Source organism: Solea senegalensis, linkage group LG8, assembly GCF_019176455.1.
Source record: "Solea senegalensis isolate Sse05_10M linkage group LG8, IFAPA_SoseM_1, whole genome shotgun sequence".
NCBI lineage: Eukaryota > Metazoa > Chordata > Actinopteri > Pleuronectiformes > Soleidae > Solea > Solea senegalensis.
The window spans coordinates 21,479,771-21,492,298 of NC_058028.1; the positions used below are offsets into that span (position 1 = coordinate 21,479,771).

Genomic DNA, 12,528 nt, shown 5'->3' on the forward strand with positions numbered 1-12,528 from the left:
ACCGAGATAAGCTAATCTTACATTATAAGTCGACAAATTAGAATGCGCTGTGGCGGAGAACAATACAAAGTCAGGGCATCATGTCTGGTTTGTGAAAAAGCCTCACTCTGGGTTTGTCCCCGTCTCGTAGAATGAGCTTGAGGCTAAATTTAGAGTGAAGATGCAGCCTGAGGGAGGATTAATTGATGGATCTGTGTGCCATAACAGGAGGAGGATAGAGACAGTCTGACTCTCAGCCTGGTTACTAGAGCTTCGTTCTCTACCATATTTTGATGAAATGGTTCCCTGTTTTTTGCCCCGTTTGGAATTACAAAGAGAGTGGGACAGTAAAAGCAATTTAACACTTGTCAATATCTAGCAAGAGTCTCAGAGATGGAGAGATTGCCATGGATCATCTGTCACATTAAAACAAGTCCATCTGTTCGCTCAGGAAAGAGAGACCAAAACATATTGAACAACTCACAGTCGAGACTCCAAGATCAACCGTTTCTCTCATAATGTTGCCTACCGCAGCTTTTAAGTTTCACGTGTCTCTTGTGTGGATGAAGGAGCATCCTGCTGTTACTGTAACAGCCGCTGGCCTCTGCCCAGCAATTGATTCCACCATCTGACTCCACCTGCAACACTGGTATCCTCCACAACCCCCTAATCAGCCCCCCTCTGGGGCTTATTTACACTCTGTGTGCCCTGTCAGCAGCTTTCTAATTGGTGTTTTCACACAACACTGAATAAACCTAAGGATCACAGACACACAGACCCATGGACAGGAGGGAGGGGAATAAAGAGTATTGATGAGAACAAGTTGCAAGTGTGTGTGTACTTTTAAAAAGCATTTAAATGCATGTTAAAAGTCAAATTTTAATAGTTGGACTAAGACAAACAATTTTGTCTGTCGAGCTAGTCTTAGTCAGACTAACACACCTGGATAATGCGATTCATTGTCTGACTTCTCCTGCATGTATACAGAGACAGTGCTGCTACAACAGCGTTTTCAAACTAACACAATCTGCGTCCAGACAAGCTTTTCATCTCTGTCGGAAACAACACCGGAAAACACGTATCACCAGACAAATCATACACTGGACAAGTGCATGCAAGTGTAAACAGGAAGCGGAAATGGACCATTTTACTACGAGGAAAAACTACAAAGCTTCCGTAATGAGTTAAATCACTTTAAAATACAACACTTCTGCAATAAGTGGGGTAACAGTGCAGTGAGGTGGTCCTTGTGATAAAAACCTCCCTTTTTCTATTGATTTCTCCTTGTAAACCACACACGTCAACAATAAAAATCCACATTGACACATTTAAATAATCAATGTGTCAACTAATCATTGATTAGATCTGCGACTGTTGTTATCTTCACAGAGGAGAAGCCTGGCGCAGCGAGCTCTCCAAACACACAGTCGAGTACAATCTCCATTTCAACCACTGAGCCACTACGATCACTCACTGCCGGTGATGTGATGTGACTGGAACCAGGGAAATGTTTATCTGTACGTCCTCCATGTTGAGCGAGACTGAAAATGAACCAGTGTGAATTCCTTGACGGTTGGTACAGATATCCGGGCTCCTCAGATGAGCTCTCTAAATAACTTTGGGGATCCTCTTCCATTTCCTCTGGCACAACCATGAATTGGCCTCATTCAGCTTCCCATTTGTGCTGATTTCATACCCTATGTGAATGGCACCAACAATTTTGAACCCTTCCAGTCTGCCTTCAGAGATTTACACAGCCCTGAGACAGCCGTGGTTGAGATAACACATGACCTACTCCTTGCCGCAGGTAAAGGTGAGAGCTCCATTGAGTGTGGCCTTTGACACTGTACAACACACAGCATCTTGAAACCTTGGTTAGCAGTAAAGGATCTGGTATTCATTTATTACACTCTTACCTGTCAAACATGACTTCCTCAGTTGTTGTTGGAAACTCCCGATCTCCAGTTTCTCATTTTAAACATGGGGTTCCTCAAGGGTGACTTCTGGGTCCATTATTTGTCTCCATTAACATGCTGCCCTCAGGTCAAATCATTAGTTTGCATAATTAATCATTGTTTGTAGATGTAAAACAATGCTATTTTATGTTCAGGTCCATTAATCCAAACAGCCTAACTCCATTACCAGAGTACATCTATGCTTTAAACTTACAAAGTTGATCATAAAACAGAAGCTCTTCTCAAATTAGATGAAGAGCAAATTAGGAGTCCTATCATTCAGTTCTTTTTTCACTTTACATTAGTGGAATTTTTTTTGCATAGCAAATGAGGACACAGGGGATTAGATTCATCAATCATGCAATACAGCATCTATTTTACTAATCTTAAATTGACACAGTTGCCTGTGGTGCATATGTACATTGAGTAACTGCAGTTGCTATGTGGTGGCCTTGATTCAAGTAACTTAAAATTGAATATAGAGAAGCTAATGGATGGATTGCTTTCTAATCTCCATAACTTCCACGGATCAGCTCCAATGTTTTGTGTCATTAGTTCTGCAAATACAACCTGCATTAGCTTGAACAGCTAATAGGTTTACATATGCAGAAAGTAAAACAGGGACTTAGTTTTTTTGTTTTTGTTTTTTTTAACATGCACTACCAAACACAGGTGTGCAGACACACACACTGCATGGACACACACACATTTTATTTCCTAACCAGAACAAAAACCGTGTCTCAAGTTCACTCATTCACAACACCTGCGGCTTTGTTCTTAATGACAGGAGCAGTGCATTACAATGTATGTGTGGATGTGTGTGTGCAAGCATATATGTGTGTGTGTATTATTCTCTTTGTCCATCCATGTGTTTCTTTTGTCATGAGCACAAGAGCTGTCGGCTTTTTTTTTCCCACACAGGTTTCATTATATCTGCTTTCCAAGCTGCACAACTTTGCAGATGAAATTATACACTACCAGTACACAATGTACTTGTGTACTCTGCTGCCCCTGCAGTAAGGGCAACCCCGTACCCAGTGCAGGAAATCTAGCCTATGAGCAAGTTGGTGCAGCCAGAGTCCGAGCAGCACTTTCCACATGTCCAAGCCACAATCAGTTTAACCTCAGAGGAAAAAGAGACAGCAAATTGGTGAAGGACATAAAACCACTTCCTCTTTTTGTATACACAGTCCACAGTGTATATGCTATTACAGGCCAGCTGATTACTGACTCCAGTCTTCAGTCATTTTTTTTCAAATCGCTGAGTTGACGTTTTCTAATCTGATTAAAATGTGCTATTTTGCAGCAAATATTGTTGAAGTCACATAACGCATCACAATCTAACTCTAGCCTGATGACGCAAAAAGGACCCGATCCGTTGCTTCGTCTGAGACTCATCAATGGGGGAGATATATATATATATATATATACATATATATAAATGTATATTTATATATATATATATATATATATATATATATATATATATATATATATATATATGTATGTGTATATATATATATATATATATACATATACATATACAAATATATACATACACTGGACTTAGTCTTAATCTGCAAAGGTCTTGATGTAAGTCTTTTTAACAACCAGTATCAACAGATCCATCATGTTTCATCCTCCAAATCATCAACCACCATCAATCCCAGACAGTGTCTCAACTCCAGGGGGATTTACCTGCTGCTGTTGCTGCTCAGGCCACATGCCAGATGGTTATTTCCCCACTGAGTCTGAGCATGAAAGACTTTGTTATCAGCGATTGCGCAATGTGAAATAATATTTATCTTACATTCACTTGTCTCTCTCCGGATTGAACAAAGTGTATTCTGTGTTTCTGCGTTTCCAGAAAGTGCAACAGAGTGCGGCGCGTTTAGTAACTATGGGATGGTATTCTCCAGCATTGGAGACCCTGTTTACCACCGTGAAGCTGCTCAAGTGCTGTTTGCTAAAGTGGTACAGATCTATCACTTGCTTGGTGCAGCATAACCAACACCAGTGTCACAGTGGCCACAGCTGTGGTTTTGGCTGATAAGAAAACCACTAGATAAGTGGCTAACCAATCACAATATAGCTGGCTATGTGACCAATCTGAGACTGGTATTTTTGGGAGGGTGAAGAGAGACACAGCGGCAGTGTCTAGACAAGACAAAAATAATGTGTAGAATAATAAACAGGCTATGGCCAAAATGTCAATTTACATTAGTGTTACTTTGTTATAGTTGTGAAAGAGGGAAGTGCATTGTGTGTGTGTGTGTGCTGTTTTCAATCATCAAACACAAAGATCATGGTACTGAGGCAATGTTTTTCTCTCCTTTTCTGTCGGAAATTGATGTTGTCATCAAAATTGCATTTTTTCCTTTTCTCAAAAGCATTTGTAGCAGTTGTAACTCTCAATACTAAAATATTAAAAATCAGCCAAATATGGGTTTAGTCAATAAGCAGTGAAGCATCCAAACATCATTTATTTATGATCATTCCCTGCTGTTACCTTCTCACACACACACACATACACAGGTTTGCGCAGCTATTCTTCTTAGGACACTGCACTGACTTCCACTTATTCAGTTCCTCCAAAATGAGGTTCTGCTTCATTAGGACCAGGTTTTGCTCCCCATGAGGACCACTAGTCCTGACAAGGTCAGTGTTTATGTCCGAAAAGGTCAGAAAGAGGAACAAATACAAGAACACACACTAACACGCATACACACACACACACACTGACACCTCAACACAGCAAAGTACTCTACAAGAGACTCCTGTTCCTTCTCAGCTTGTAATTATGATAAATGCAGTCATTAATTCACTAATTATGGTGATAGAGGGATACAAGGAGCTCTGTGCAATGTGCAGAGTGTCTGATTAGTGTGTGCTCTTGGCCAAGCATGTTGCCGTGTGATCCTTAAAGGCAAGCAGTAGAGGGCAGTTCTAAGGGAATTAGGCTGTAAAGGTCACAGTCACAGGGAAGTTATGTGCTGCCCCGAGACCTACAAAGACACAACTACCATTTGTACACATCAGAAGCAGCAGATGACCTCACGGGGGGGGGGTGGGTGGGTCCTTTTACCCTAATAAATTAGTCGACGAGTATGTTTCCTGAACGACTTAAGATCTTAATGAGGAAAATCTCTAATGGTGCCTTCACACAAAACACAAAGGCGCTTTTCTGCGAGATAACATAAAATAGGGCTGTAAAAATTGGAAGTAATTACAAAGTTGTCCAGCAGAGGATGCTGTGAGTGCAGCTTGGCCTCTTTGCTCATCAGAAGAAGAAGACAACAGTGACGTGATTTTGCACAATCCACTTCCAGCTGACATGATATGACACGATGTTGCTAAAGTCAATCAGCATTGGTGCTCACTTCCAACTAATAATCGTAAATACATCTTGATATACCAAACTGAATGTCAACAGGTTATATTTCAAACCATTCATGTCATGATACTGTCGGACCAAGCAGAACAACAAATTGCCAAAGTCCAATGGGAACACTGAAATACAGGCACATCAACAGGTCAGTAGGTTTTATGTTTGGATTTACAAAGTGAGTTTACACTAAATGCCAACCTGTGATGGCAGTTTTTAATGGTGTGTATACGTGTCAGTGTCTGTTTGTGTGTTTTTCCTCCTGGCTGTACATTCAAGGCTCTGCACAATGCTGGTTTTGTGAAGAAACAAAGCTGTGGGCCTCCCTGCCTGTTAGAAATTAATCACTGCGAGCCATGAATTCTCCCTCACCTCCTCCTTTTCCCTTTTTTTTCTCTCTGCCAGAATACATCAGTTCCCAGGGAGAAGTGACACTATGATTAAGAGAAGCCTTGATGTGAAGAGCTTGCTGAACAGAGTGGGCGGGAGAATGACATGGAGAGGTTAGGCTTCCAAGCCAAATGTTAGTCTGTGCATGTAGGAAGCAAAGGCAGGCATTGAATATTGAGACTAAAGTTACATCAGCTAATAGCATACTACAATGCATCTATATCAATAGAGTAACAACAGGCTATGGTTTCATCTCTGCAGCATTAAGCCACCCACCGCCTCATTATTTTATAAACTCCTACACAACAAACACACACACACTAAATGCACATTTAAATAAAAAACAAATGGCTTTTGCCGTCCAGTGGCCAAAATAAGTGGACACAAATGATTGATTAGTGCAGTTCAATTCTGTGCACTTTGTTTAAATCCAACAAATCACACATTTGTGCTTTAAGTGGACATTTTTGTTAATCTCTTTGACAATGGTGATGCCACGGTTTCCCTGCAAGTGGTTAATGACACCTCGTACCTGGATACTGTCACTTATCTTCTACCAGTGCTATCCTGGTGACATGCAGCTATGTCACCTGCCCGTGGAGCAGAGCAGCTCTGAGCAAATAGCAACCATTTCATCACCCCAAATCAGATGAAACTGACTTTGTGCTCCTTGAAGATAAAGGATGCTTATACAACATCTGATCATGATGTTAAAACAAAGCTTTGATACACTTATATTTAGAGCTGCTGGTGAAACATAAAGCAAACACGCAGCTGTAGACTTTGTAAACTTGGAAAACAGGTAGATATGTGAAATATGAAAAGATTAAAGGTTATATATGTATATATATATATATACACACATGTATAGGTGAAATGCCATTAGAAAGGATGTGCCTGGTTGAAATGTGACCTTTGTGACTCTGCAACAATTTCACAAACAGCACCTATGTACAGAAAAAGCACTCCCACACAGTTCAGTGCAATCCACTGCAATATGTCTGCAAGAAAGTTAGATCCTTGCAACAGCAACCTGGTGAAGCCTGAATTCAAGCAGTGTTACCAGCACTACAGTATATTATAATTACAATGTTGTGTTTCCTAATGTCCAGTAAATAAATAAGTAGGGGCTGTGCATTGTGAATAATCTTGAGAAAACAAGGTGATACAACTACTCCAAACAAGTGAGCTAATTAGAGCAGAAAATAGAAAATAGAAAAATAGAAATAGAAAAAGCATGTATTATAGTGGCTAAATAATCAATATCATAGCCAAAATGTCTCGAACCATAGGTCTTAACAAACACAGGTATCACCTCCATCACACTTTATAACAATAACAACCAATTAGACATAAACATATGTGATCATAAACAGCAATATGAAATATGTATAATAATGAATGAGTAATTAAATACTTGATATATAATATATTTGCTTATTTTCATGTTAATTTGCTAACTCCTGATTCAGCAAAGCTCATACCCTATGTGTTACAAAAGAGTTTAAATGTAACGCAAGAGGGGGCAACTGAAATGCAGGAGGTAGGGCGTGGGGTAAAGCAGGAGCTGGGTCATTCGACATGAGCAAAGTGTTCCTGGGCACGACACTGAAGCAAATTGCTCCCGACAGCTCGACTGACGGTGTGTGTGAATGGGTGAGATTTATGTATTATAGAAATAAGTGCTGTATGAATAAGCTTGGGAATGGGTGAATGGCAAAGTAGTGTGAAGCACTGCGAGTGCCCGTCAAGACTAGGAAAGTGCCATAGCTATGGTCCAAAGTATTCTGCATTATTGCTCGAGGCATATCTTTAAAACTTATACTTATACACAATATTTAATGCTTTTTAAAATGTTAACCAAATTCTTTGGAGAAAACCAGCTATTACCGTGAGATGTTGGTAAATAGTGATCAAAAAGACATTAATCCTCTTCCTAAGGGAGACTAGATAGTGATGATAAACAGCCAGTACAGATGGAATTAAATTCGGTATATTTGCAGTACAGATAATGCAGTGATGCTTGCAGTGAGTTGATGATGCCAGCAGCAACATTGATCTAAAGATGAAAAACGAAAAAAAAAACACTATTTCTCCTTCAAAGCAAGGGAGCTGTCTGTCGCAGCTGTTTAATCAGATTTTCCAAGACTAGCGTTTGATGTTAGGCTGATAAAATTGCATTTAATTAATTGTTTAATTACATAAACCCACATAGACTTACATAAACATAAATTGTGCTACCTTCATGCTTACAAACAATATCTCCCAATCAGTTGGCTAAATACACTGTACTGTCAACGTGGCCACTTGAAAGCAGTGTAAAAACCTGATGCCATGGAAACGTTCAACGAAATGGTAGTTTCACTGATTCTTTTTTAAGTTCTGCATTGTTTTCTCTAAAACTGCTCAATTTCAAGCATGGGCAACTATGTACCATCAAGTAACCATGAAGCTCACACAATATGCCACATCTTAGTAATTAAATCTATTCTTTTGTATGTCAATTCAACCTCTGGTGTTAAGGACTGGATTTCAGATTATGATGTCTCTATACATACAAATGTACGATTCTTTGAAGTAGAATGCAGCAGATTCCTAGCCAGACCTCTCCATGTCTAGCTGAGGTAGTCAGAGAAATCATCCAAAAATGCACATCAAAGGTTCAGCAGTATAACTTCTCATCTGCAGTTGTAAATTGTATACTTCAACCCCTGGAGTAAGGCAACACAGATTCAAAGTATGATACACATTGGATCATTTTTAAAAGAAAACTCACCTGTCTCTTCATCAATGGCAAATCTTCCAAGCCCACTGCCATCACGTATAGAGTACTGGATTTCTCCATCTCTGCCGGTGTCATCATCATTAGCAGTGACTTGAAGAAGAGTAGTTCCAATACGGGCATTCTCTTTCACTAATCCTGTCAGGGCAAAGTGGGAAAAGTATGGGGTGTAGAGGTTCTCATTCACATCTACCACCTCCACCTCCACAAACGTGACAGAGAGAAGAGACACAGGCCTCCCCTTGTCTTTGGCCTTTACGGTTAGGTTGTAGAATTGCTGAGTCTCATAGTCAAGCTCCTTGGTCAGCCGGATAGCTCCACTGGCTTTGTCCACTTCAAACCATCCGTTATAGTCATTCGAAAGAGAGTATCTGACCTGGCCTCCCAACCCCAAATCTGGATCCAGGGTTTCTAACCAAGCTACAACTGTTCCCACTGGAAGATCCTCTAGAGCCTTGGCTTTGTATATACTGGGAATAAATAGTGGGGGGCAGTCATTCACATCCTCCAATATGATTTTTAATGTGGTCACAGAAAACTTCTGGCTCCCTCGCTCTGCCTTGTCACGAGCCTCAATCTTCAGTTTAAAAGTAGATACGAACTCCCTGTCCAGTTGGCCAGCTACATACACTATGCCGTTAGTGGAGTTGATACTAAACTGTGTGGTGCTGGTCAATACAGAATACACAATCTCCCCATTGGGTCCAAGATCCTTGTCAGTGGCCTCAACCTGAATGACATCTGTAGCTATGGCTGTGTTTTCAGGTATGACAATTCGATAGCCTCCCTCTTGCAAAAATTGGGGTGCATTATCATTAGCGTCTTCAATGTAGACAGTTAACAAACGCCACGCAGTTTTCTGTGGCAAGCCAAGGTCAAAGATTGTCAGGTTGAGGAGATAACGATCTCTCTTTTCTCTGTCCAGGGGCAGAAAGACACTAATGAGGCCTGTCTCCATGTGAATGGTGAAACAACTGTCAGGGTTTCCATCTGAAATCGAGTGTAGAATCTGACCGTTGAAACCTGTGTCGCCATCATAGGCATTTACCTTGAAAACACTTGAGCCAACAGGTAGGTCTTCCATCACAGCAATATCTGTGGGAAAAGCTTTGTCAAACTGGGGTGTTTGCCGATTGACAGAGAAAAGGTCAATGAATCCTTCCTCAATTTTGGGCTTGGTGCTGGCTTTGGACTTTTTGAGCAGCTTTTCAGCTAATTTTTGGGCTACCTTTGTCTCTTTACAGTTGAAACCTCGAGGAGGAGATTTACCATGAACAACTGAGATGTTAACAAACATATGATCAGAAAAGTTCTCACCATCGGTGGCAGTTATCTTTAGACTGAAAACGCCATTCTTTGGATTGGCTGTGGCAAGGGAATGTTGCAGTGCAAGGACCCCTGAATCTGGGTTCAGGTCAAAGTATCCCAATTCGTTCCCTGAAATTATTTTGTACTTCACTAGCTCTAACTCATCTATGTCAATTGCTGACATTGTGGTGATTGCTTCATCCACTGGGAAATCCCTTGAGATCACACCTTGGCATGCAACATTCTCAAACAATGGCTTGTTATCATTTACGTTTTCCAAGTGGATTGTTACATTGACTTCACTCTCTCGTCTATAGGGTGATCCCCAGTCAGATGCTCTGACAACAAACACAAAGCTCTCCGGTGACGATTCAAAGTCAAGCTCCTTAGTGGTGCTGATGACACCGGAAAACTGATTGATTTTGAAAGGTAATGGCTGAAGGCTAGAAATGCTGTAAGTTATGTATCCATTTTCTCCTTTATCCTCATCCACTGCAGATACGGTTAATACATTGGTTCCAACTGGCACACTTTCGTTCACAAAAATCTCATAAGAGGACTGAGCAAAAGTCGGCGTGTTATCGTTGGCATCCTCGATAATCACGCGTACTTTAACTTTGAGCTCACTGTCTATTTCCATGACCTCGAGATTAAAGACATCCTGGCTCACTTGAGTGAACCACCTAGCTGTGGAAATGACACCCGTTAAGGTGTTCATTTGAAAGAAAGCTGAATCTGCAGACGGTGCCAGGATGTATTCCGCATCATCAGGCTCTGGTTTGATTTTTACAGCTTCTACAATTGTGCCTGGGGGTGAGATTTCATTCAAGCTAACCTCATACAACTCTTGCTCAAATTTCGCTTCCTCTGTCTGGCGTTTCTTGGCAGTAATGTGGACAACCTTGACAGCAGAGAACTTTTGTGGGGTTCCTCTATCTTTAGCCTGAAGAGTGAGGTTAAAGCCATGAGGATATAGCTCCCAATTTACTGACTCAGAAGCCTTGATAGCAAACTCGCCCTCCTCGGATCTTTCTATGAAGAATTGCTCTGAGGGGTCTCCACCAACAATGTCAACTGAGTCTATTTCTCCATTTATGTCTTCATCTAGGTCATCAACAGTGACCATGGCATACACGGGGTTTTTGTCAAGCCAAGATGGGTTGTGTGTGACCACATTCATCACTGGGGCATGCTCATTTATGCGCTCTACATGAACAAAGAGCTTCGCTGTGCTGCTAACCCCATTATTTCCATAGAGCTTCATGCCACGGTCCACTGCGAGGATTTCTAAGTCATACCGATTCTGCTCTTCAATATTTAGCTTTCCACTAAGAGAAACTACTCCACTGGTTGGGTGTACTGCAAATAGCTCCATTTTCTCCTTGAAAAAGTAGTAAAACTCCCCATTAGAGCCAATATCGGCATCTGTGGCAGTAACTTGTGCTATGCTAGTCCTGAGAGGTGTGCTCTCCGCTATGGTGACGGAGTAAGTGGTGGGTGAGAACAAGGGACGTAGGTCATTCATATCCAAGACTTGGATGCTGACTTTAGTCCAGGTCTCAAGGAAAGCCTCTCCCTTGACAGAGGCTTTGACTGTCAATACATAATTATCCTGGATCTCGCGGTTCAAGATGGCTGCATTGCCACCCTTAGTTCTTATGCGCAAGAAGCAGAAGTCCCCGAGCACAAACTCCTCTGCCTTAAAAAGCCCTTCATCATCACCTGAGGTGATTCTGTACCGGATCTCCCAGGAGCGCTGGGCCAAGTGGATGCCCATTTTAACTTTACTGTTGGCATATGTGCGTGCTGCTGAGTTTTCATAAACTGTGGCATGGTAGACAGCCTGAGTGAAGCCAAAGTGAGGTCCATCCTGTGGGGCCCCCTGTGTGCTCTGGCTGCAGCAGAGTTGTGGCTTGAAGAGCAGCAAAGGCAACAGCAGGGCCAGGCCGAGGCGTGGGACTCGCATGCCTGCCCACTGGCCCATATTCACATCCATCCCATCATCACTCGATCCTGCAACATAAAGAAACAGACAGAGATGGAGAAAAAGGTTAGCCATGGGGGACAGATTCACAGCAACAAAAGGCATGCCACATATCCACAACTTGACCTTTCAACTGGTGGGAATGACAAGGTACTAATTATCCATTGAACTACAGAGATTGATTGGAAGTAGGGGGGGAGTAGGTGTCCACAGTTACCGGGCAGCCAAAATGAAGGCTGACATCATCCTTGTGTGGTCTTTGGACACTGACAGTCAATTGCACGTTTCTGAAAAACCAGAGGTGGTTTGAGAGGGGACAAAATAATTGTATGGCTAGGAAGCGGACTGTAGCAACACCAAAACAAACACAAAAAAATTGCAGAGAGCAAAATGATGGGCTGCTACACCATGACCCTATCATAACCCCTTTCCTGAAATACACAAATGTAGCCCTGTGTCTCCAAACCATGGAATATCTCCAGAGGCAAACCAGATACGGTTATGAAACTCAGAGGCAAGTAGTTGCTGTGTTCAAATTTTATTCTCCTTTAAAGAAAAAGAGGTTTTGAAAGCAAGCAGCCACAAATATGTGCCAATCTGGGCTCTGGGGGTAAAGCCTGATCCGGTTAAAGCCATGTTGTGGCAGTAGGAGTGCCACAGTGGTCTGCATTTTGATGACTTTGCACTTTCCACCACAAGGGATGGAGAGATGGGGCAGGGAAAGACAGACCATGTCCGAGTGCAC

At 41.7% G+C, this 12,528-nt stretch overlaps 1 protein-coding gene across 6 annotated transcripts in view; it reads right to left on the reverse strand.

Annotated features, from left to right (window-relative positions):
- The window catches only part of fat3a (FAT atypical cadherin 3a), a 90,539-nt gene extending 78,734 nt beyond the window's left edge, over positions 1 to 11,805 (reverse strand). For all 6 annotated transcript variants that reach the window (XM_044031791.1, XM_044031789.1, XM_044031788.1 and 3 more), the window contains exon 1: positions 8,486 to 11,805. In XM_044031791.1, the coding sequence (XP_043887726.1) occupies positions 8,486 to 11,795 (3,310 nt within the window). In that variant the 5' untranslated portion in view covers positions 11,796 to 11,805. The remainder of the gene's footprint in view (positions 1 to 8,485) is intronic.
- Between the last annotated feature and the right edge of the window lie 723 nt (positions 11,806 to 12,528).